Raw genomic sequence first — 26,514 nt, 5'->3', positions numbered from 1 at the left:
ATACCCAAATAGAAAGTGTATTGTTGCTTAATTTTTTTACATTCAAGTGTTACTTAAGTATTTTATTACAGGAGAGAAGGCAAGAAATACCACTGAGGTAAATTCATTTCTTTTACCTATCCATTTAGAAATATTTTTTTAGCTTGAATATCTTTAAAAGCATTTCCTTTTTCTTCTTTCCAGTTTCTGAAGGCAATAGTTACCTTTTCTCACACAATCACTTCTGTTTTCAACTTGGCAGAGTATTAGACTGTGAAAGAAATTTACCTTGGCAATCTATTATGCACGGGTTCTTTGCAAAGGAGAGCTTGCTATGAAGAATGCTATTAAATAAGTTTCTCCCCACACACACCCTGCCCACAGCATGACTTCAAAACGTAGAAGGTGATAACACATTTTTATTTACAAAGTCTTAGGTTGCTTATGCATACGGTGTTTGGGAGCATGACTGCCTACATTCTTTTGTAACACATTCTATGCATGCATTTGCTTATAGCTGACTGAATACATGGTGCTGAACCTTTTTACGGAGATTTATGTATTTCACCAGTAGCTCAGGTCTTAAATAAACCACATATGAACATACATATGTAGATTATTATTTTTTAAGGCAGAATTTGAGTTGAGACCATGACACAGGGAGTCTTAACCAACTACCCACATACTGAATAAATCTGAAACACACACACACTGCTCCTATTATAGTTATGGTAGAGAACCCTTCTGGGTTTAAGATGTTAATCCTGCATGTTTTCTTGAACTCAACTAGATGGGAACAAAAATTAGGGGCAAAGAATTAGCCCCCCTCCCTTTTTTGTGAGTGAAATGGACCTTATATCAGTTCAGAATACCTAGGAGCATAGGGAGCTGTCCTATACAACACCAGACCACAACTTCATCAAGCTCAGTATTGTCTACATCAACAATAGGAAGTCTGTGGCACTCCAAATATTGTTTGACTCCAAGTCCCATCAGCCGAAACCAGCATAGTCAATGGCCAGGGATGATGGGAGATGTAGTCCAACAACTCGAGGGCCACAGGTTTCCCATCCCTGGTCTGCACTGACTGGTTTCAGTCAGGAGATGCCAGGGACTGAACCTAGGAACTTCTGCATGAAAACATGCTCTGTACCACTGATACCCTCTGTACCCTTATCTCAGTCATTCAAAAACTTGTAGCCAAAGTAATAAAAAAAGTGATGAATTCCAATCATGGAACTCTCATGTTACATAGCAATATTCTCTGCTGTTGCACCCATAGCTGTGCTCACCCACCCAATACTCACCTTGGGGAAATATCTATTACAAGTTGACGTCTATTACTGGGGTAAGGCAAGTACTGTACATCATATTATAGTTTTGTTGGTGTTACTAAAAAAAATATGTGTTAGCTACTGAATTGATAGCGTTGCCCATATTTACACCACCTGAAAATCTCATGTTCAATTTAGAACTAAATGGCAAAGCCTGCATATTGTTACCCTGTGTGTTTTAATCAGCTACAGAGTGCTTGATGTTGACTTACAAGGAACTCTGAGGAATAAACAAAAACAAAGCTATTTCTCTCCTGTCTCAGTGCTGATTGATTATCAAATGAACTTATGGTATACCATCCAATTAGTGAACATGCATCAGTTCCTCAGATAACAAATGAGTCTGGCCAGCCACTAAGAGAGATCTCAAGACTTTCAAATGACAGCAGAGCATAAGTAATTAAAGATAGCAACTGTAGATGCATAGGCACTAATACACAGGAAATATCTTGGTCATTACTGCCAGTAAAATAATAATAATGTGTAAATGAGCAGTCCATAGCAACAGCAGGCTAAGAAAGCCTTTTTAGAAAAATATACCCAGCCTGATTCTCTAAATACTATACTATGTGGTACAAGATGGTTCCCATTTATTGAGGTCTGCCAAAGAGGTTCCAAGATGAGGTGGTGGCATCTGGAGGGAGGATATTTTGAGGGGTGGTGTGTCATTTATGGACCCCCCCTCCATGAGGAGCCTGCTTGCATATTAATGTTTATATTGTTAATTATGCTGGGAACCAATTGGTTGAAGGGCAGTACACACGTTCATTAAATAACGAAACAAACTGACTCCATCTAGAAGGAAAAGTGTTCTGAGATGCAAAGCAAACACCTGTTATGTCCCAATAACTACAGGTTACTCTCTCATTTGTATACGGACACTGAAGTTGATGACTCTTGGCACAAATATTGTGTCATTGTTTTTTCTCTTCTTTTGTTCCTCTGCCCCTCCCCTTCAACCTTTTGCCTCTCATTTCTGCTGAGCACTCTGTCAAATAGAGTTGTCAGAATAGATTACAGAAACCCTGGAGGGGCAAACATCATAATTTCTTAAGGAGCTCCAAGTAGCCAGTTTTGGGGGCTATGTTAGGTAGCTGGTGAGGACTCTTTTGCCCACAAGACATTTTCTGTCTGGGGTTGGTAATAATATTTGTATGCTTTTATTTAGCTATATAGGCTGATGTCTGCTTGCTGTGCTCAGTGTTTAGATTTCAGTGGTTGCATTTTATTGCTGTATTTTATTGCTTTATCGTTTACCACCCAGAGAACCCACAGGACTGGTTTGGAAAAATACATAACTGAATAAATAAATATCCCACAAACGCCTTAGAGAAAGTGTGAGATAAAAGAGTGTGATTTTGCCCTAGACATGTATATTGGCTTATATCTTACCAATATCAAACTCATTCTCCAAATGGTGATCCTTGCGTAGCCAAAATAGCATCACCAACACAGTAATTCTAGGGAAACCCCAAGGTTTGCAGAAGAACAAAAAACCTTTAGAAAAGCAAACCAAGGAAGGGAAGAACCTCCAAACAGTCAAATGAGAACTGAGCATGCTCGGTGGCCACAGAATGCTAGCTGACTGCTACAAGGAAAATAACAGGTGGTGGTGGATAAATGGAACTGAATGAAGTATCCTGGAAGGTGATATGGCTGGCTGGCACCCTTAATAGGAACACTCCTCATTTCAACAGTTAGTTGTGGGTTCCACCCGAAGCTATATCTATAAGCAATGTCTATTTCTATAGTTTATTTATTAAAAGTGGTTTATACACCACTTTTCACTTTTCACATTATGTATCAAAGCAGTGGACAACTATACAATCAACCATACCAAAATACACATTTAATAAATGAGATCCAGCGCTGAGGGCCTTCTGGCAGTTCCCTCACTGTGAGAAGTGAGGTTACAGGGAACCAGGCAGAGGGCCTTCTCGGTAGTGGCGCCTGCCCTGTGGAATGCCGTTCCATCAGATGTCAAGGAAATAAGCAAGTATCCTACTTTTAAAAAACATCTGAAGGCAGCCCTGTTTAGGGAAGTTTTTAATGTTTAATGCTGTATTGTGTTTTTAATATTCGATTGGGAGCAGCCCAGAGTGGCTGGGGAAACCCAGCCAGATGGGCGGGGTATAAATAATAAATTATCTTATTATCTTATATACCACAAAGTAGTAAACTAAATACATAAATAAAAAGGGAATCACTGCATGGAAGAATTAAGGTCCTGTAAAGGCTTGGGAGAACAAAAACAAAAAAGGTTTTTAATTCCCTGCAAAAATACATCACTGAAGATGCTTGCAGGCTCTCTGGTGGGAGGAGACTGTTCCATACTATAGGTGCTATTTTGCTATTTTAAGAATGTGGTTATCGCTAGATAGACCAAAGCAGGCCATGGAACCATCAAAGAGCTTAATAAATGAGCAGGTTCATGTGAAAGAAGGCATTATTTCAAATAATCTTAAAAGCTAGAAGTAAAACCTTCAACTGGATTAGGTAGCATGTTGGCAACCACAAAAGAGGTGCTGCATTGTAGGATGATCCTTTGAGGAGCCCAGTAGCTGCATTCCACACTATATTATATATAGTCAGAAAGGTACTCTCACACATATGACTTCATTCTGCAGTGGGAATTTTGTAATGGAAAGGTCAAAAGTGTTTCCCAAGTATATGGCATTTCAAAGTGGTATCTTGCTGGGCATGGAAAGCAGTATGCTGGCTTTGGTCCAATTCACCAGGGCTCTTTTTCTGTTACGACTAATTCCCAATTGCTTTAATGCAAAAGTTTACATAAGAAGCACAGTGAATGTTGTTCTCAAGTAAAGTTCAAGAAGAGAGAGGTTTCCATCAAAGCTGCTGAAATTTGATTTTATTTCAGGTATTATAGTTACTTTCTTTTTTAAAAAAAGAAAGTAAATAGATTTAGGCTGTCAGTTTTTAGTCACACTGTGCCATCAGCTTGTAACAACTGATGCAGCCAATGTGGCGGATGTAACAGTAAATTTTATTACTTACTGGTAATTGAATTGAGCAGGTTTACCTTTGAATAGCTTTCATCCAGCATGATATCTGACATGCTGCATGGGATTAAAATCTTTGGTCTATACATTAAAAACACATTGGAGACACAGTGAGTCAATCCTGTGTAAGTCCAGTGTAACCAACATTTTTATAGAAATGATAAACTTCACCTAACCCCCCCCCCATAGAGACTGGCTTTATTTCACAGATCTTAAATAAAAATCCACACATCAGCATTCTAGTAGTAGTGAAAAAGAATAGTGTCAAAAACACATTGAGCTGTGTGATGTGTCTTGAGATATAAACAAGAACCACAAGAACCTGAGCAGACTGAACAGTGGAGCCAAGGAGTGAAAAAGGGTGACACCTCCTGTTAGCCTCTGAAATTGGCCCCTAAGAATCATAGTACGGTCACGTTAGCAAAGGTGGGCACCGCTGCATGTTCTCAACCTGATGTGATACACAGCCCTGGTCTCTAGTCTGTTCTTAACTTCTAGCATTTCTCATGAGCATAATATTGATGTATCAAACACATGCTTAACCATTAGGTCCAGTCGTGGCCGACTCCCGGGTTGCAACGCTCATCTCACTTTATTGGCTGAGGGAGCCGCGTACAGCTTCCGGGTCATGTGGCCAGCATGACTAAGCCGCTTCTGGCAAACCAGAGCAGCGCACAGAAACGCCGTTCACCTTCCCGCCAGAGCAGTACCTATTTATCTACTTGCACTTTGACGTGCTTTCGAACTGCTAGGTTGGCAGGAGCAGGGACCGAGCAACGGGAGCTCACCCTGTCGCAGGGATTCAAACCTCTGACCTTCTGATCGGCAAGTCCTGGGCTCTGTGGTTTAACCCACAGCACCACCCACGTCAAAGGCCAATTATCTCATAATGTGCAAATCCAGAAAAGTTTGCCTTCAAAATTTATTATTCTGATTTTTAATGCTACTGGTAGCAAATGGAAAGTGTGAAGACTACCCTCAAGTACTCGGTTTTTCTAAAGATTATGAATAACTCTTTCATTTTTATTTACTTTCAGAAAGACATTGCCTCAATTCAGATGTAATGGGAAAGTACTGTTTCCTGCTATGAGAATGAGCTGGGGTACGCTTGCTCCACTTTCCATTCTTCTCTTTTTTCACACTGGGAAAAGGAGATAAAGACTTCCGCTTTTAATTTTAAACTAACCACAGTTCCCCATAATCAATCTGTGCTTTCATATTATGGCTTGTTCACACTAACCATAGTTTAAATAGCTCCTGTGTTTGGATGTCATGGGGAACTTTGGTTCATTTAAAATCATTTCACTACATGGTGGCAAAAACAATAGCATCACGTTAAATGGTACTGTGAGTCAGCCCTAACAATGGTTTTCTATTCCAGCTGGCCAAGTATGCTGAACAGTGCAGTCTGTTTGAAAAGAACTCATATTCAAGTATGTTTTTTCATGTTCATCTAACACTTCCATTAAGGTTTTCGTAATACAATTTTGTAGTATGAAACAAATTAGGTGTTCCACACAGATGAAGCCCTATCCAGTTCTGAATAAAAAAGGCAAATCCTGTATCTCTTAGTGAAGCAAAATCCACTGAATTAGTCAGGATTTTTTCCGGAGTAAGACTAAAGGCAGCAGGCTTTGGCTCACATGATCATAGCGTCTGCCAAAGCAACCACACACAGTATGAGGTTTATTCTTAGTAAGTATAATCCAATAAGAATATGTCTGTAGGTGTGTGATAGGCCTAATTTTTTCTGCCATCTCTGTCAGTCCATATTCTTTCTGGAGCAGCTGTTGAGGGGAAACTGATTATGTGCAGTAAAAAGTGTGAGTTTCACTTTCTAAACTGAAAATCAAATTATTTTTCACTGCAAACTGCACCTTAAAGCAACTGCTCAACACACAGCATTCTTTATTGGGACAGCTTGATATTGATTTCACTGGATAAGAGCAGAAATTTATGGCACACACTGAGACCCGGATGCATCTCTGATAGAAGATGAGCACAAACAAACCTCAAAAATAAAGTAGAACAACAAACAAAAGAAAACAGTTTTGTTCTATTGTGACACACCTGCAATTTTAATTCGAATAGCTAGTTCTGATCCTAAAACCCTAAATGGTTTGCGTCCTGGGTGCTTAAAGGAATGTCTTTTCCTACATATTTCCCCTTACAATCATGACAACTCCTGGAGATTCAGCACATTGCTTTTCTAGGACTTTTTCCACAGTGGCACTGCCCTTTAGAACTCCTCCTCTAAGGAATACCATCTGGCCAGTTCGTTCCAGACTTTTAGGCGATTAGTGTTTCAAGAAGGTATTTGTATTAGAGGGAAATAAGTAGTGCTGGCTCTATTTAGTTCTGCTTCCAATTTCTAGTTCTCTTATACTGGATTTGTACTTTGCTGCAGTACAAACCCCAGAGCATTTTCAGGAGTAGGTCCCACGCTTGGTGAGGATCACACCGACTGACTGTTGTGCATGAACTGGACTGCAGTTCTCAGCATTGTTTGGGAAGATAAATTGCTTTGCTTTGTTTTTGTTATTTCTACAAAAAGCAAATGTATCTCCTGGCCTTCTGAAATCCGAGCAGCATTCAGGTCAGCTCACAACTATTTAAACAAGTACTTAAGACGCAATCCACCTTACCTTCTTTCAGCATGCCAACTTTTAGACACTTCATAAAACGACAGGCTTGGCAGGACTTGCGTCTGCGTTTTGTAATTTCACATTCATTTGTTGCTGGGCAGCTGTATTCTATGTTACCTGTGGCGTTCAGGTTGAAGAAAAAAGAGAGGAAACCATTGAGGATTATTAGCGATCAAGTTCTTGTCATAGAAGCATAGATATTGCCAAAAAGGTGTCTTTATTGCTAAAGGTGTACTTTTGTTTTTTTATTCCCCTAACACCAATCTCTAGATGACATACAGCAAATTTAAAGCATAAATATATAAAAAGACATAAATAATTAACACAACCAAAACCAAACTGACCTCCAAAAAGAAAACATTAATATTAGCAGCTTCTGAAAGAAGCCACCACATCATATATTAGCATATTACATAGCAGCATATTACATCAGATGCTTATGAGAAGAGAATGGTTTTAACTAGGAGCCAAAAAAAAATTTCCCCCCTCAAAGCAACTTACAACCAAAGATATAATAAGAGTTGGTGCCCAGCAGGCCTCACTGGAGAGTGTTCCATGGGGCACAACAACAACAACAACATGAATAAATAAATAAATAATAACAGAGTTAAACAAAATAATGCTCTGTTTCCTGGAGGCATCACATAGGCCAGTGTAGGAAACAGATACAGTACTAGGCTTGATGGATCTAGCAGGATTCTTTTTCTTAACTTGCCCAATGCAATATTTGTAGTATAAGCTCAGCTGTTTGCTGTATTTGTACATAACCTGAAATTCACAGTCACACTCAGAAGGATGCTGTTTGTGATGTTAGTACTTCAGGGGAAGAATAAAAACGTCTCCCCTCATCAGCGCTGCCCCATCTCTCTTTAAAGGTATTTTGTTACTTTCTAACCCTTTCCCCCTGTGATTAAGTGCATTAGTATCTTAATGAAAATGCATTCTGTTTATTGCTCTCTTGGGAAGTGGGAGGTCATCACACCAAATGCATAAATTGTCATCAGAGACAGTCCAGGCATAATTGCAATTTTGCTGCTCCATGTTTGCTGCACTCAGAGTCCACGGAAGTCCCCTGAAACATGCACAGATTCTCGTAATTAGCATAGAGTCTGCCTGGGACCACAGCAGTGATGAAATATTTCAGAGTTAATCACACTTTGTAAACACTGATTTATATTGACTACCTTTCTCCAGACTGATGTCTCCTCATTAAATATCACATTAGCGGATTGCAGGATTGTACAAAGATTCAAATGCTTTGCAACTGCTAACTCAACAAAGAATAATACTATGCATGCCACTGATGCTACAAAATAGTTATATATCTGTGGTAAGAGAGCCCCACATGCCATAAAATTTAAATGCTCAGCAGAAACAGTGCACTAAATTAGTATTTTAACTCAACACATATTGGGGTGGGGCTGGGAATTGAAATTTTTTGCACCATCTTATCTGGTCTGTGTATGTCAGCCGAATCCACTATAGAAGTGGAATACACAGCCGCCTGGAGGAGCACAACAATTCAATGAATTTGCCAGAAGAGGATGAAGGGATGAAAAGCTTCTTGCATCTTGATACACGTAGCCCCACCACTACCACCACACTGTTGGATCCTGTGGTTATTGGGAGGGTGGGAGAACACACTTTTCACATACAAATTATAACTGAATGGTACACTGGAAGTTAAAGCAAGGCTGTAATTCTAAATCTACTTCCTTGAACATTAAATCCATCAAAATCAATAGGGTATACTTTAGAGAAAACATGTTAAGGATCCTATATAATGTGGAATATACTCCCCCCCCCCAGCAATCTAACATGTGGGGCAAAGCTTTCCTTTCCCCAAATATGAACTTCACTGTTTTGTCTGCCTGCAGCAGATTTTGTGGTTCCATCATGTGAAACACTGCACATACGTTTAGGTTACTGTGCAGCTTATGGCATGCCTGACTCAAGATGAAATCAAGTACCCACAATCCTGAGCATATAATCTAGCATATATTGAAAGGACCAAGCTAAATATGATTTTCACTGGAACTACAACATGCAGAGAGGGAGGATTTAATCCTTTCCTACCCTGCCATGATCGTGATCAAAATCAGGTTAACACTTCATGTTAATTCTTATAAAAACCTTGGCATGGCTGATAAAGGTATGCTTGAAAGGTAGTTTGGCCCTAGGTTTATATGAAAAACCAGTCGTTAACAGAGTGTGTTTACATAGGGTGAGTGTAGCCATTTCTTTTCAAGTCAGGGAACAATCCTGATTTGCCTATTTTGGCATGTGATACTGTCTCAAGCACATTTTCACACAACAACAAAATGCGCCTTTGAACTTCTCTCTATTGTGTGCATGTGCAACTGTTGCTAATGAAGAATAAATAGTGCCACAGAGCTATTTTTAAATTAAACATCTGTTCTAAGCAACATATATTTTACATTCACATTACAGGCACAGGAAAATCAAGAAGTGCCCAGTTAGAAATTCAACTGCTTTGATGTATATCAACAGGTGGTAGCAACAATGAACACGGCATAAAAGATTAGATGCAGCCTGAAGTTCCAGCTGAATATCAGGTGCCAGTCATTTCCTAAACTTCCCTGAGCCAGAAGATGTATGGAGGTGATTATGTACTGGTATCAGGGAAAAGAAACCAACTTCATATTTGACAAGTATGTAAGTGGTATTTCTATTTGTGCTGATGCTTGGCCAAAAGCCACATGGTGGGCTGGGCTCCATTCCCCATTTTCTGGTATAATGTAACCATTTCACATAGTGCAATTCTCACTTACATTTCTGTTTTGTCAACCCATGTGGATCCCAGTTTTCTTATTTTATTTTATTTTTTACAAAGATGCATCTCACAGGCCAATGCAAGAAAAACAAACCTCAACAAATTAACCCACAGTGGCCTGTAGTCTGGACTTCTAGGGAACTGGGGGGGGGGGGACAGATCAATGTTTTTATTTTTCTAATTGGTGTTTTAAATGAATATTTTAGGCTGTCTGTTGAAAACAGCTTGGAGGTCTTTTGTCCAAATAAGTAATATATACATTTAGAATACATTTAGAATCTGGGACGCGGGTGGCGCTGTGGGTAAAACCTCAGTGCCTAGGACTTGCCGATCGTATGGTCGGCGGTTCGAATCCCCGTGGCGGGGTGAGCTCCCGTCATTCGGTCTCAGCTCCTGCCCACCTAGCAGTTCGAAAGCACTCTTAAGTGCAAATAGATAAATAGGTACCGCTTTATAGCGGGAAGGTAACAGCATTTCCGTGTGCTGTGCTGGTGCTGGCTTGCCAGCTGCAGCTTCGTCACGCTGGTCATGTGACCCGGAAGTGTCTTTGGACAGCGCCGGCTCACGGCCTCTAGAGCGAGATGAGCACGCAACCCTAGTGTCGGACACGACTGGCCCGTACGGGCAGGGGTACCTTTACCTTTTTACATTTAGAATTTAATAAATATGAATTGCTACCACAATGTCACTGTAGAAAACTGATCCTTCCAAACAGGGGTAAAATAAAACTAGCATGATGAATGCATTCTTAAATATGTGGTTCTGTTGATCTATACTGAACTACTATTCCAAATTTTCCAACATTTCCCAATTATGACCAGTTTTTAAAAGCTTTAAGCATGGATCAAGGCCCCATTGTTTCATAGATGCTGAAGTAGATTATCTGCTAACATAGGTCCATGCATGCACAAATAAAATGCCCTTGAAAGTCCTATTTCATTTTTTGTACTTGTCTTAAAAATGAAAAAGAATGTTATACTAAAATTGTGCTGTCCCATGCATCCATTACACTATTACATAGATTTAAATAAGAGTTCAAATTTCATGTACCCTGAATATCTAAGGTTTCTTTTATTGTCTTGTTCTTCTTTAGTTTATTACAAACTGTAGAACAGGGATGGCTAACCTGTGGTCCTCAGGATTTTTGTTAGGCTATAACACCCACCATCCCCAGCTACTGGTTATGCTGGCCTTGGCTGAGGATAGCTGGTAATCAGACAAGTATCTGGAGGCTCACAAGTTAATCAGCCCTGCTATAGAGACATCAAAATGTCTTTGAAGAACTTCCAGAAAACCTGCCTATAAGTTTTCTCTCCATAGATATGTAGACTAAGATGTATACAAATGTTACAGGCTGTCAAGAAGAACAATACACTCTTTTTGGCACCTACTAATGTTTCTGTCTGGACAAATCTAGAATGTAGAATGTTGGCATGTGCTTTAATCTAGTTTTTAGCTTACTGTTGATTTTAATTAATTTTTGAACATTTTAAATAGCTGCTTCTAGCTGGGTTTGTTTTTTTAATGATAATTTCATTGTTTTATTCTTCTTGTAAGCTACTTTGAGGTGGGGGTTTTTTTTGCAATCAGGCGTTATATAAATTTTATGACATAAATAAAAATAAATATTTCCGTAACTAGACACACTAAATGAGGGCAAACCTGTATATGGTGCAAACTTGAATGAACCTACTTTACACAAGGAACAAAATCAGCTGGGCAGCTTAAGGCTTTTACTAGAGCTGTCAAGAATGATAGAGCAGTTTATAATCTCTTCTGGCTGACTTTCAGAGAGCCCTGCACACTGGTTACTTATTTTAAAAAGTCTTTTGTGCAATTAGTTTGGAGGCGATATAATTTTTTCACTGACAATTTTATACTCTTGCATCTAGCTGACTGAGAGAATAACAGAGTGCCAGGGCACAATTTGTATCTTCCTTTCAGTGGCACGATGGACTTTTACAGTTTGGCACTTAAGACGTGAATAATGTAGTGTTACATCTTACAATAACAATATATTCACTAAGACAAAGCCCTGTGTTGTGAAAATGCAATGCGATCTGTGTCAGATTAGAGTTTCTGTTCTTGCTCCACATACCCAGGAATGCTTATTTTTAGTGTTTTTGTGAAATTTCAAGCAATGGTTTTATTTTCTTAAGAGGGACAAAGGAAAATGACATATGGTTCTACAAATGAAATTAGTCCCTATTAAAAACTGGACACACACAAAATCAAAGAAGGGGAGGCAAACGTGAGTTGATGATGCTTGAGTTGTGACACTGTGGGTAGGTGACATCTGGGTCTAGAAATTAGAAATCATGTTCTGGATGGGATTGCACTCTTCCATAAATAGCAGGTGCATAGTCTGAGGGTGCTCTGAGGGAAGTAAACAGCCAATGGGTGTTCCAGGACTTTGTATAGTGGAAGGTAAGTTCTAAATACAGAAAGTTTTTGGTCTGTTCAAGGACATGACCACTGAAAGTTTAAGTTAAGCCTCCAGCAATGGAAGTGGTGAAAATGAATTATGGTATATGTAAAAATTCCATGTTGGTTTTCTGACATGCTTTTTTTAAAAGGCTTTTGCAATGAAGAATGGAAGCTGGGTACAAGTTCAACTTAAACCAGGTTGTTAGGAAGAAAGCAGCCTTGAAAGAGAGTGACTAAGGTGAAAGAGTTTATGAGCAATGTATCAAAATATAAGTACAATGGTACCTTGGAAGTCGAACGGAATCCATTCCAGAAGTCCGTTCAACTTCCAAAACCAAGGCGTGGATTCCGATTGGCTGCAGGAAGCTCATGCAGCCAATCGGAAGCTGCAGAAGCCCCGTCGGATGTTCGAGTTTGAAAAAACGTTCGCAAACCGGAACACTCACTTTCGTGAGGGTTTGTGCCGTTCACGAGCCAAAACAGACGAGTACCAAGGCGTACGGGATCCAAGGTACAACTGTGTGAAACACTGTTTAGAGAAGAATAAGGGGAGAATGTGATAACACTTTTCAAATATCTAAAGGGCCATCGCACAGAGGAAGCTAAAGACTTGCTTTCTGATGCCCCAGAAGCCAGGGCTACAGTTAAGTTACAGGAGGGTAGATTTTAGTTAAACATTACCAGAATGGCAAGAGTAATTAGACAATGAAAGTAAATACCTAGCGGGGTAGTGTGATTTCCCTCACCTAAGGTGTTCATGCAAAGGCTAGATAACCATCTGCTGGGGCTGCTGTAAGCTTTTCACCGATGACAAAAACTTCCAAGGGTCAGTGAGGTGGTTATTAATTTTATTTATTGACTAAGACTACAGATGCATGGCTTCTGATTTGAATTCTGCAGGCCAGCTGTGCATGTAACAAAATCAAAGTTCAAAGCAGTCACAGCTCTAATAATAATAATGGCACTGACCAGGGCTACTGTCTTCTGTGCTATTAATAAGCCATGCTTCTTCTTTCCAATGTTTCTCATTGGCTTTAAAGGGCCAGGCACAAGCTACACTCTTGTGCTATTGCCCAGTAATCACAGAGGCCTTTCTGCATGACCAAACAAAGTATGTTCCAGCCAAATTTTATTCTTTGGCCGATATCCATGCAAGTTGATCCAGCACTCATAGCACGGTACTCCTTCTCTATGTATAGTGTGTAGAGATGTGTGCTATAGACATGAGAAGGACAGCAGAAAAATACCAAAGAAAATTAAACTTATGAGACAGATTTGGCGATCTCAAACGCTAGAAAAAAATAGTGCTGGACAAGCAATGCAGCCATTTGCCTTTGTATAAACAAGGTAGCAGGCAACCGCTGGAGAAATAATGTGGGCATAACATAGACTCCTGCACAATCAGATTACTCTGTGCAATCACAACAGCAATAATAGGTTCAATATACACAGGAAGACTATCCTTGTGGCTTGTACAAAATATCACATAAGGTTCCTTCAGGATCAGACCAATCTAGTCCACCAGCCTGCCTCCAACACTGGCTTAGCCAGATCCCTCCAGAAAGCTCATAAGCAGGGCACGATGGCAACAGCCTTTTCCTGCTCTACGACCTTCAGCAACTGGGATATAGGAGAATACTGCATCCTAAGCTCATTGTTGTTGTTTAGTCACAACTGGGATACAGGAGAATACTGCATCCTAAGCTTGTTGTTGTTGTTGTTTTGTCATGTCCGACTCTTCGTGACCCCATGGACCAGAGCACGCCAGGTACTCCTGTCTTCCACTGCCTCCCACAGTTTGGTCAAACTTATGCTGGTAGCTTCGAGAACACTGTCCAACCATCTCGTCCTCTGTCGTCCCCTTCTCCTTGGGCCCTGAATCTGTCCCAACGTCAGGGTGTCTTCCAGGGAGTCTTCTCTTCTCATGAGGTGGCCAAAGTACTGGAGCCTCAGCTTCATGATCTGTCCTTCCAGTGAGCACTCAGGGCTGATTTCCTTAAGAATGGATAGGTTTGATCTTCTTGCAGTCCATGGGACTCTCAAGAGTCTCCTCCAGCACCATAATTCAAAAACAACAATAAGCTTGGGACCAAGTAATTAGCGGATTGCCTTCCCAATATAGGCAAATGCAGTCAGTGAGATTGGAAGAGACTCCAGGGGATGAACCGTGACTCACAGATTGCCATCTAGTGGCAATATAGAAGTGGGCCTTCTTTGTTCTCTAGAATGTTGTCACCCCCTACTGTTCGGGAGGCTCCATCCACAGCATGTCTCAGCTACTTTCTAAAAAAAATAAATGTATCTTTTTTTCTGAGAATTTCCTGACTATCAACTGCTGGCTTGTACTGGTTATTATTTTCAGTATTTTACAGTCCAGGTGTTGTCCTTTAGTTATGATGACTTTATTTGCTGGTTATTTATATTATCTGTATATAAAGATAAAAGAGCTCTTTTAGACCTCTTGGCTCTTTGGTCTTTTCGAGTCTTTGACTCATCACTGTAAGTCAGCTCAATATATTTATATATAGTAAGCCGTCTATAGTAAGTTGACGAAACAAATAAATAAATGATGGATGTCCCAGCTTGTTAGCCAATATCTATGCAATAGACCTATCTTCCATAAATTTTCTGATGCCTGTTTAATGTTACCTAAGGATAATTTTAGTCGTCTGGCATCTTATGGCAGTAATTCCATCAGTTAAATTATACATTGTGAAAGTATTTTCTTTTGTCTGTCCTGAATCTACTGCCAACAATTTCACCAGTGACCCTCATATTCAAGCATTATGAAGCTAGAGGGCAACATATATCCCCATGTTATTACTAATCTAACAAAACAAACAATGGCAGGAATGGGGAACCTCCAGATTATGGTCCAAATATGGAACACAAGTCTTCAGAATCTGGAACTTGGAGATCTCCAGGTGTCTGGCTGCAGAGTTCTGCTGAAGAACTCTTTTCCTTCCATTCCTCTTTAGTCCTTAGCTCTGCCCATCAGTGGTATACAGGCATTGATCACTTTCCGCAGGAAATGCAGATTTCAAGGGGCAGGGAGGACTTCTCACACCTGCTCTATGCTGTCTCTCTCCAACCCTAAACCAGTAATCTAAATTAAACACTTCAAATGCTTTCCCCTATTTCCATATGGAATTATTGAATCATTCTGGCCATCATTTTTCAGCATGATTTCCATCTCCATTATATCCTTTTTGTTGTGGGGCTATCAAAAGTGTATGCAGTACACTTCATAAGTAAGTACACTTATTTGTTTTATTTATTTATTTATATGTATTTATTTGCTTGGCTTTTTCTTAGGTTTGTTTTTGGCAGAGTTTGTGGCCCCTTTATTTACCCATCTGACCAAGGCTTTTAAAGCGCAGCTTCCTTACCTTTTATATCTTTCCCTGCTCATTTATTAAGCTGACATCTCCTTGGAGTTGTTTGTACATATATATTTTATCTGATCATCTATTTAGTATATTCAAAATAACTTCTGAGCACACTGAAAAAATTACTCTCTTTTTCTCTTTCCTTTCATTTGTCAAAAGTTTCTTCTTTTGAAATCAAATGCAGCCATGCTGGACATTCTGGGTTTCTGATTAATTCAACAGCACTTAACATCTCATACCATATCCTGGGCATCAATCAGAATTAAATGAAGGATCACCTCCCCTCTCCTTGACTCCAAATCAAGGAGGGCTATGAGGGCTAAATTAGATGAGATACTAGATCTCCTGTTTCACATAATTTTGGTAAATAGCAGCCATGGAGAGGGGATATTTTAATTGTGGAAACTGTGCAGGAAGAAGGGATTAAAAAGGCCTCCCAGTTTGGAACGCCTCCACACACCATGACTGCTATTTGCCCAAAAAACTTAAGGTAAATATATTCAGGTATCTGTTGGTCCCAGCTCCTGCCAACCTAGCAGTTCGAAATCACCCCAGAAAGTACAAATAGATAAATAGGTATCGCTCCGGAGGGAAGGTAAACGGCATTTCCGTGCACTGCTCTGGTTTCACCAGAAGTGGCTTAGTCATGCTGGCCACATGACCCGGAAAAACTGTATGGAGACAAACGTTGGCTCCCTTGGCCAGTAAAGTGAGATGAGTGCCGCAACCCCAGAGTCGTTTGTGGCTGGACTTAACTGTCAGGGGTCCGTTACCTCTATCTGTTAAGGTAAAGGGACCCCTGACCATTAGGTCCAGTCGTGACCGACTCTGGGGTTGCAGCGCTCATCTCGCTTTATTGGCCGAGGGAGCCGTTGTACAGCTTCCGGATCATGTGGCCAGCATGACTAAGCCGCTTCTGGCGTACCAGAGCAGCACACGGAAATGCCGTTTACCTTCCCGCTGGAGCGTTACCTATTTATCTACTTGCACTTTGAACTGCTAGGTTGGCAGGAGCAGGGACTGAGTATGGGAGCTCACTCGGTGGCGGGGATTCGAACCGCCAACCTTCTGATCAGCAAGTCCTAGGCTCTGTGGTTTAACCCACAGTGCCACCCACATCCCCCTCTATCTGTTGGTCTGATGTAATTTTGCCCTAAGGCACAACCATATCACATCTGCAAGACTTTGAATCTAGTTAGATGAGTGACTTGCAGTACAATGCTCTCCATGCATTTACTTCCCAAGAGTAAATCCCACTTACTTCAATGAGGCTTACTCCCAGATAAGTGGAATAAGGCAGAAGCCATAGTTGTTTTGTGCACCCACATAATAGCAATCCAGAAAACTTAAAAGTTTGGGTAGAAGAGAACTACTTCAGTGTTCAGTTGGGTAATCAATTTCAAGAAATAGCGTGAGGCAGGTGAAATAGATCCATCATTGCCTGCTTGAAACATTCTTGGAAGGAAATGCTGATATAAAGGCTTTACTTATATAAAGAAGGTGAATGATTTAATCAGGTAATGATGGATTCAGGTGACACTGTGTCAGGTTCACTGCAGGTATGCCATCTTTGCACTGAAGCCAAGGTCCATGTAATTTGGTAAGCCAAGGCCTCTATTATTTAAAAACCACTCTCTTAGGGCTACGTAAAAATGCTTATAGGATCAAACAACTCAATTAGTTATTTTTTAGATCGTCTGGATTTGCTAAGGATGGCATTAGCTCAGAGTTAGGTAAACACACACTTTGGAAGGTGCTGAATTTGTGTGGAGCCAGGAAGTAAACGTTACAGTTTTCATTTCAAAAGAACGCTTATCTGAATTTACATAACTGGTCCTATCTTTGTTTACTACCCTCCCAATTGAAGATATATCATATTTATCATACAGTGTTCATAGGTTTGTAGATCAAATTGGTTCTGCAACAGATAAAAATGGCACCATTCATAAAAGATCTAACTATTCAACTCCAGAGAACAAAGCAACCAGTAACAACTGTTTCAACACAGGCCAGACATACTCCCCACCGCACCCCATGATTACTGAAAGGAACAGTGAGTCTAAGTCTGTCCATTAATTTTTGTGAAATTTGCCAACACTATTTGTTCACTTATCAGTTTATCTCTGGAATAAACTGCTGCAATCACTAGTGGACCTTGAAAACCTTCCAGGTTTTATCACAATAGACTCACTTCTAATTTGGTGCTGCTGAGTTAGGGCATATTACTTATAAGTCTGCTGGTGTCCATGGATAAAGTTCTTTAGCATTCACTAGATTCAGGGGGGCATCTACACAGCATTATTGTATCTAAAGATGTAACAAAACAAAATAAAGTTGCTTGGTTTGTTAGCAAATAATGAAACTCCAGTTCCCCTATTCCTTGGGAAATATTCTATATTTTATAATGGAGTTGTACAAGAATCAGTCACTGGCTTATCATCTTTAACATTTGATAGGGGTCAAACTCTCTTGGGGTACTTCCCACACTAGTTAATACTGTGAGACCTAGAATAAAATTCTTGCCAATTTCACAAAATGTGTTTTTCCAGATTCCCTGACCACTGGTCCTGTTAGCTAGGGATGATGGGAGTTGTAGTCCCAAAACAGCTGGAGGGCCCAGTTTGGGGAGGCCTGGTCTAATGCTACTGCATGTACATACTCTTAAGAGCATGTTGGGGTTTTTTCAAGGGAAAAAAAATCTCCTGTCTTGGAGCAACAGCAGCAATAGTGGTAATAGATTAAAAGAGTTGATAGGTGAAGTTTTCCCAACCACCAGCATTGATTCTTCTTCTTCAAGGAGTAAGTATGTATGTGTGGTACAGTTTTTAAGGCAAAAGAGAAAATGTGAGTTAAAAGCATGCAAACAGAAGTGAATGGCAAAGATTTTGGCTGGTCAGGTAAACTGCTGCCCACCTCTCCTTCCCTCCTAGTCCAGAAGCAGGACTCCACTGGCTTATGGATCAGCTACTCACCCTTAGGCTGAGATCCCACCTGGCAGAGGTGCCCAGAGGGCATATAAGGCAAACTGAGCTTTGCCCTAAGTAGGCACTGGGTTGTGGGTGGGGAAATTGACTGGATGGTTTGCTCAGAGAAGATAGGAACTGTGATCAAGGTTTTGAGGGTGAAAGTCTATGCTATAGATACCAGAGCAGATGGAGAATTGACTGTATGGAGTTTTGCTATGTTCTTTGTGCAGGAGCATACCAGCTAATGCCACAGAATTTTATAGCAGCTAAGGAAACCTTTTACAAACTTAGGAATGCAGCAAGGAGCTAAATCACTTATACCTACGGGATGTAAACATCATAACAATAGGGGCTCCCACAGAGCTTATGCTTTGAATGCAAAAAGGTACCAGGTTCAATACAGCTCCTGATATTGCAAGATAGAGCTATGAAAGACTTCTATTTGAAACTGGAGTGCAGAAAACACAGAGCTGATAGACTACTGATGTGACTTATAAGACATCTTCTTAGGTTCTGCCTAATGTCAGCCCTGGACAACCACTAACCTCTGCTTAATCCTTCCTTGCATGAGAATAGCAGTGACAGGCTCTAGCACCTATACAATCTCTAGGTACAACACTGCAATTGTACTGTCTTCAACTTGAAAGATGCCTTCACCAGTTGAGACAACAGAGATAAATAAACTCCATCTCCCCTGGCTACATCTATGATATTGGTCAAAGGCTCATATTGTCATTTCCTATATAATATCTCTTCCACCCATCCTCACCCTCTCTCACATACACACAAATTTGCCAGTCCAGTCAACTGTTACTATAATTCACAGAATGAGGGGAAAGACAACAAAACCCCTACTGTGGCACTTTAGAGAAGGGCTTGGAGACCTCTGGCCCCACAGGGAACTCATTCATGCAACTGATGCCTACAAAAAGCAGCTTTCAGCTTTACTACCCACCAGCTGATAAGCAGCAAAGCCGAAGCCTCAGGCTTTAAAGTATTGCACAGGGCACAAAGCGCCTGAATGGTGCTTTGAAGTCCCAATGTCAAGACTTCAAAGTACCCAGTCATTTGATGTCACTGTGATGTCAGCTGAATGATAGGTGGGCAGCCTGACCCACCTGTTAAATTTAGATGGCAATGCTAGGATCCAATAGGAATCTGGCCTGCAAAGCCAAAAAGGTTGCCTACCCAAACATTAGTAAGATGCACATCAAAGGGTGGGGATATATGTGGAAGTGTGGCCTAGGGAATTGCAAGTCCCTGCATTCTCATGAGAGTTTGGCATGGGTTTAAGTTTACTTGTGAAGAAAGTCAAACTTATGCAGAAAGTGTCCCTGCTTCCCTTATTCACTCAGTTGTTTCTCTAAACAAAACCTGCAGCTACACATGACCACATTCTTTTCCACGCATGGTATTCAAGGTAATATTCATCCCTTGTCTGCAGCCTCTCCAAACACAGATGCCTGGCTCCCCGTTTCCTTCACCCATGCCATTCAGCAAATTGATTAAACGTGTTTTGTTACTATTACAATTCATTGTGATGCTGTTTTTTCTATCCCCTTCCAAATGTCAATGGCACGAGAATAGTGGTTTCCTGACAGCTGGGCCAGATGCCCCAACACAGCTGAGGAGTTTTGTCTAAGCTGAGGGCTGGCCAGTTGCTAGGCAACTTTTGATCTAGCAACATGGAAAGCACTTCAATTATAACCATGCAAATAGTTGTCAGAAGGAGGAGACTGGTTTAATTGTTGCCAATAGGGCAGGTGGACTGAAGCCTGCATTTGCAGGTAGTCCTGCTGTGGGATCTTTCCTTGTAGCTACTATAAATAATAGTGTTGGGAGGGGTGTTGTTACAGGTGAAAACTGACGTAGACAGACCAAACTCAGGCTATTACCCTGGCAGTAAGGCTTCTAACTCTGGAATCCAACACCTCCTATTTTGGGGATAAGGAGCACTATATTGGTTTAGGTTTAGTTTTTAATACAAATAGAAACAAAGCCAATAAAGGAGAATATGCCTTAAATCAGCTCCAACTTTACCACCTTGTGCTTCAAAATGTGTGGCATGCTTCTAATGCAAAAGACAAGGCAGTGATTGGGAATCTGAGTGTGACCTTCCAGATACTATTGGACTCCCACTTTCCATCCCAGTCAACATGGCCAAGGATTGGGGATGATGGGAATTGTATTTCACCAACATCTCGAGGGCCGCAGGTTCCCCATCCCTGAGATAATGCATGGAATACTGCTCTGAAAAGCTTCTTGACTTTCGGAGGTGGGTAAGACCAGGCATGCCTGGAAGAACCGAACATTTGGATCCCTTCCAGTCGGGATTCAGGCCTCATCATGGGACTGAAACTGCCTTGGTCGCACTGGTTGATGATCTCCGGCGGGCTAGGGACAAAGGTGAGAGCTGTTTCCTAGTTCTGCTGGATCTCTCAGCGGCGTTTGATACCATCGACCATAACATCCTTCTGGACCGTTTTGAGGGGCTGGGAGCTGGGGGCACTGTCATACAGTGGTTCCGCTCCTTCCTCCTGGGCCGTGTTCAGAAAGTGGTGGTGGGGAATGAGTGTTCAGACCCCTGGGCTCTCACTTGTGGGGTGCCTCAGGGTTCTGTCCTCTCCCCCATGCTTTTCAACATCTACATGAAGCCGCTGGGAGAGATCATCAGGGGATTTGGGCTGGGTGTTCATCAGTATGCAGATGATACCCAGCTCTACCTCTCTTTCAATTCAGAACCAGTGAAGGCAGTGAAGGTCCTGTGTGAGTGCCTGGAGGCGGTTGGAGGTTGGATGGCGGCTAACAGATTGAGGTTGAATCCTGACAAGACAGAAGTACTGTTTTTGGGGGACAGGAGGCGGGCAGGTGTGGAGGATTCCCTGGTCCTGAATGGGGTAACTGTGCCCCTGAAGGACCAGGTGCGCAGCCTGGGAGTCATTTTGGACTCACAGCTGTCCATGGAGGCACAGGTCAAATCTGTGTCCAGGGCAGCTGTTTACCAGCTCCATCTGGTACGCAGGCTGAGACCCTACCTACCCGCGGACTGTCTCGCCAGAGTGGTGCATGCTCTGGTTATCTCCCGCTTGGATTACTGCAATGAGCTCTACGTGGGGCTACCTTTGAAGGTGACCCGGAAACTACAACTAATCCAGAACGCGGCAGCTAGACTGGTGACTGGGAGCGGCCGCAGAGACCACATAACACCAGTCTTGAAAGACCTACATTGGCTCCCAGTACGTTTCCGAGCACAATTCAAAGTGTTGGTGCTGACCTTTAAAGCCCTAAACGGCCTTGGTCCAGTATATCTGAAGGAGCGTCTCCACCCCCATCGTTCTACCCGGACACTGAGGTCCAGCACCGAGGGCCTTCTGGCGGTTCCCTCACTGCGAGAAGCTAAGTTACAGGGAACCAGGCAGAGGGCCTTCTCAGTAGTGGCGCCCTCCCTGTGGAACACCCTCCCACCAGATGTCAAAGAGAACAACAGCTACCAGGCTTTTAGAAGACATCTGAAGGCAGCCCTGTTTAGGGAAGCTTTTAATGTTTGATGTATTTTAATATTCTTTTGGAAGCCGCCCAGAGTGGCTGGGGAAGCCCAGCCAGATGGGCGGGGTATAAATAATAAATTATTATTATTATTATTATTATTATTATTATTATTATTATTAAGACAGGAGGGTGGGAGAAGCAATTGCCTACCCTTTCACTGTCAAAATAAAGAAAAGTAGAGAGAATTAAATCAGGCAGTCCTCAGTCCTATAAAGTTGCCTCCAGGTTCCACTGGAACATGGTATTAGGATGACTGGACACAATAAAATGTAACAAAACAACTTCAGGAATAAAAAAGAGCAGGAAGGGGGAGTTGTGCTTCTTTGGACCAGAGAAATGTAGTCAAGCACTGACCTTGAATTGTCCTCTTGAAGAAAGCCTTGCAGGCCTCACACGAAGCCACCCCATAGTGGTACCCTGATGCAATATCACCACACACCAAACACAGTCTTTTGGGCATTGAGTTCAGCATGTATTCACACTTGGTTTGTGAATCTTCAGCAATGGTACTGGAGCAGTCATCATATCGTTTCCTGACAGGACCATTACCCCCAAGACCTGGGGCAGAAGGATAGAGCGGTGGCGAATCTAGCCCATTCTGATGTCCATTCATGGTTGAACTGTAGCTCCCACTGGCGTCAGAGGAGCCACCAGGGCTGTGGTGATTGATGCTGTCCGTCAAGGAGGCGGGGCTCGATGGTTCCGTCTTGATATATGACGAACAGCTAGAATCAATGTGTCGATCCTTGCTTGACATTCTGCAGAGAAGCCTGAATTGTAAAGAGAGAGAGAGAAGTTTCTGTGCATTAAAGACAATGCTCTTTAAAGGCAGCACTGCAAGGGCTAAGGACCGCACATCATTCATTCATTAGTCAATACCTCTTGTTCTACATGAAGGTAATCAGCATAAGGGCATGACAGAGCTTTATCAAAGCCTTAGACAGGCAGTAAACAAAAACTTTAAAGAGACTGGATCCAGTTTATTCTTTGCTCTCTACTTCCCCCTTGCCAATTTTCCTTAAATCAACTCTCTAAATTCTAAACTGTCATCAAAGGTGACAATGAATTCAGCACCAGGCTATTCCTAGAGCTTACCTCCCCACCCACCCACTCACTCACATCACTTGCAGTAACATACTAACAAAGGGAGCTAAAACTTTATATATATATTTGATGAGCCAAATATTTTCCTCAGTAATTACTGTTTGTCAGCATGTTTCATTAAACCATAACTGCATCCGCTATTGATTGAACTTTAAGAATCAGAGAGTAAATCATTTTTAGGAAGATTTTATACATACAGCTATTTAGTAATGGGTCATCTCAGTTTTCCAACAAATAATTAAGGTTTCACAAAATCTAAGTGGTTTCACAAAATCTGTTTCACAAAATCTAAGTGGGATGATTCATCAGCTATAGCTGCAATTACATTTTACGTATTATCTTAAGACTAGCCAATAACTGTGTAAGCACCCCATACACCTGCAAGTTCATATGAGGTAAGTAGGTTGTGGGGTTTGTTTGTATTTTTAATCTTTTGTTGGAAGCCACCTAGAGTGGCTGGCGGAAACCCAGCCAGGTGGGTGGGGAATAAATAATAAATTATTATTATCGTATGTTTGTTTTTAATGGAGGAAATAGAGAGAAGTTGTACTTGTTAAAATATTAGATACCGCACCTAAAAGTGAACAGACACTTGAACTTGTGGGTTGTCTCCCTGTCAAAGGAGTAAAAATCGCTCCCTTTTTGCAAGTATGGTATGCAGCAAAATTACAATGTAATACTATGTGGTCTGCAACTGAAGAGACAAAGATGCCATGACAATTAGCATGTTAAGTAGACTCTTTGAAATTCTTCCAGGAATTCACTAAATGCCATTTCACCCATTAAGAAGAAGCTTGAGTGTAGTCATCGCTCCCTTACTAGTGTACCAATTTGATGCCTAAATCTAAGAGATAAAGTGTGAAAGAGTCCCTAGAAACAAGGGGCAACAGACTTCACAATATTTCCTGAGTAGTTACCAAACTTAAAAAGGTTTTATCTGATTAACTTTTTGATTTCAATATGTTAAATGCTAATCAATTAACATATGCACATTTACACATTGTAATATCACAGCAAGGCCTTTTTATGATTATGAATGAAGATACTGAGATCTGGTCAGAAGAGTTTTCTTCTTCTTAAGAGTGTTCAGTTGAATTTGGGAAGGGAACAGAACTGTGACTGTTTTTAGCTGGCAGTGCTTTGGTTCTGTCCTCTCATTTAGCCAGCAGTCTTCCACTGTTATTTTCATCACAAACTTTTGCTAGTTTCAATAGAGTCAAGGGTTATGCTTAATTTGCCCTCCATGGAAGCAGCCCTGAAATCTTTTCCCAAGGCGCAGCTGAGGCGGGGATGAGTATGCTCTGTCCCAAGTCTCACATTGCTTTGCTCAAACATTTTGAAACACAAGTAAGAAGTTAAATATTGCTTGTGATTTTCCTAATAAACTGGCATTTTATTTTTATTTTTTTAAAAGCTCCAATTGGTTACTTATAGGCACCAAGTTTGCTCATCCATGTTGTTGGATTAGAAGCTCACATCCCCTCTCACACTTGAGCAGTTCTCCCTTGTTCTTGTGGTTTAGAGAAGGTAGGAAACAGCAGGAATGTCCCATGCTGTTTATTAATGTCTTCAACCTAAAACTAAATGAAAAGAAATGCTACCTGCCAGAGGACTCAGGGGCAGGGAAAGGGCAAGCATAAATAGAGACTGACTAGTAAGACAAACCAACATTTAGAAACTGGACATTCACACAGATCAATTTAAAAATGCAGCTTAAATAAAATAAAAATGCAGCTTAAATCCACAGAAAACATAAAATGTTACATAGTTAGATCATCATATTAAAATTACATATATACTGCATCTGATCCCCAAACGGGAATAAGTTGTAGATGCACATGTACTTTTAACATGTTTATAAAACACAAGCATAGGTAAACTTAGAGTCTATCTATTTGATTTGATTTTTTAACAAGCAGGACAACTGAGATCAATGCAACCAAAATAGATGGTTGGAGTAGATAGCAACCAAAGCTGGAATTTTGGGGGGCAAATAACTTCTGTATCAAAACTCTAATTACTCTTTGCAAAGGAGGGAAGTCACAATTCTCAAAAGGACTTTATTCAACATAAACCCACTGAGATTTGGAGTAAGATTATTTATTGTATTATCTGCCTCACTCTTTCTGATGCTTAGAACAGTTAACTATTTTAAGAAAATATAAGCATAAAACAAATATATGCATTTCAAGTTATAGAATACTTTTTAAAAAATAATCTCTATCTATGTAACTCTTAGAGTCAAACTTAGAGTCCTGTCAGCTAGGGATGATGGGAGTTGTAGTCACAAAACAGCTGGAGGACCAAGTTTGGCCATCACTGACATATGGTGATAAACTTACAGTTCCATGAATCATTTTTTAAAAATGTAGCTGTGGAGGTTCCCATGCAGGATTGGGACTGCAGTGAGAGGGAACAAAATTTAAATGTTTTCCCTGCTGCAGCAGCTTTGACAGTTGTCCCTCCAAGCTACTATTGGCATTGGAAAGCATCCATTGGTGCCAATGGGAACTTTCCTCTCATTGCCAATAGAAGCTTTTGAGAGTAGAGTAATTCTTGTTGGAACCACAGCAAGGGTGAAGAGGCAAATTTCCAATACCCATATGTTGTGGTGCCACTCTTGCCCAAAGAAACCTGCAGCTGCTATTTGCCTTTTTAAAAAAAAAGCTTCATGGAACTACAAGTTTAGCATCAGTTTTACCCTTTGCCACCAGAAGCAAGAACTCTAGAACACATAAAGGCTTAAACTTTGATGGAGATTCCCTGGGAGAAGGTAGTTCCAGAGGTGAGTGGCAGCCACAGACAATATTTCTTTACATGCCCTTGTAGTTTGAAACTGGAGCACTTATAGTAGACAGACTTCCCACCCTCTGCCCCCAAGTGGATTGACAACTAAAAGAACTTGGACAAAATAAATCACAGCTGACAATGTAAATATATTGAGAATTCTGTTACTAGTCAAAATAAAAGTTTGCCTTGAAGATCTAAAAGCCATTAGACAAATATCTGAGTGACTATTACTATTACTATTACAATGATAAAGATAAGTAAAATAATTATAGTAGCCTATAAGACAGAAAGCTTTTAAAAACAACAACAACCTGTGGCTTCTTAGAACTAGACAGAAAGGGTAGGAGGGGACCCTGTCTTTTCTTCTGCATCTGCTGCCTTGTATTTTCAATTGTTAATGGATGTCATAATTAATAAATAGCTCTCTTGACTCTCACCTTCCACTCCTGGCTAAGCACTTTTCTCAAGTCCACATTTGAAAGAAAGTGGATCAGTGCTGACTTACGGCAACTCTATG

The 26,514-nt window shown here is 40.9% G+C and overlaps 1 protein-coding gene across 35 annotated transcripts in view; it reads right to left on the bottom strand.

Moving 5' to 3' along the window:
• The window catches only part of ESRRG (estrogen related receptor gamma), a 471,650-nt gene that overhangs the window by 126,348 nt on the left and 318,788 nt on the right, over window positions 1-26,514 (bottom strand). For all 35 annotated transcript variants that reach the window (XM_083605305.1, XM_083605327.1, XM_083605314.1 and 32 more), the window contains 2 exons: window positions 22,458-22,873; window positions 6,979-7,095 (listed from right to left, as the gene is read on the bottom strand). In XM_083605305.1, coding sequence (XP_083461431.1) covers window positions 6,979-7,095; window positions 22,458-22,873 — 533 coding nt within the window. The remainder of the gene's footprint in view (window positions 1-6,978; window positions 7,096-22,457; window positions 22,874-26,514) is intronic.

This window comes from Podarcis filfolensis (assembly GCF_964270895.1).
Source record: "Podarcis filfolensis genome assembly, chromosome: 3".
In the NCBI taxonomy this organism is placed as follows: domain Eukaryota; kingdom Metazoa; phylum Chordata; class Lepidosauria; order Squamata; family Lacertidae; genus Podarcis; species Podarcis filfolensis.
Note: the sequence above shows the minus strand (reverse complement) of the source record. Positions and strands in the feature narration are given on the sequence as shown.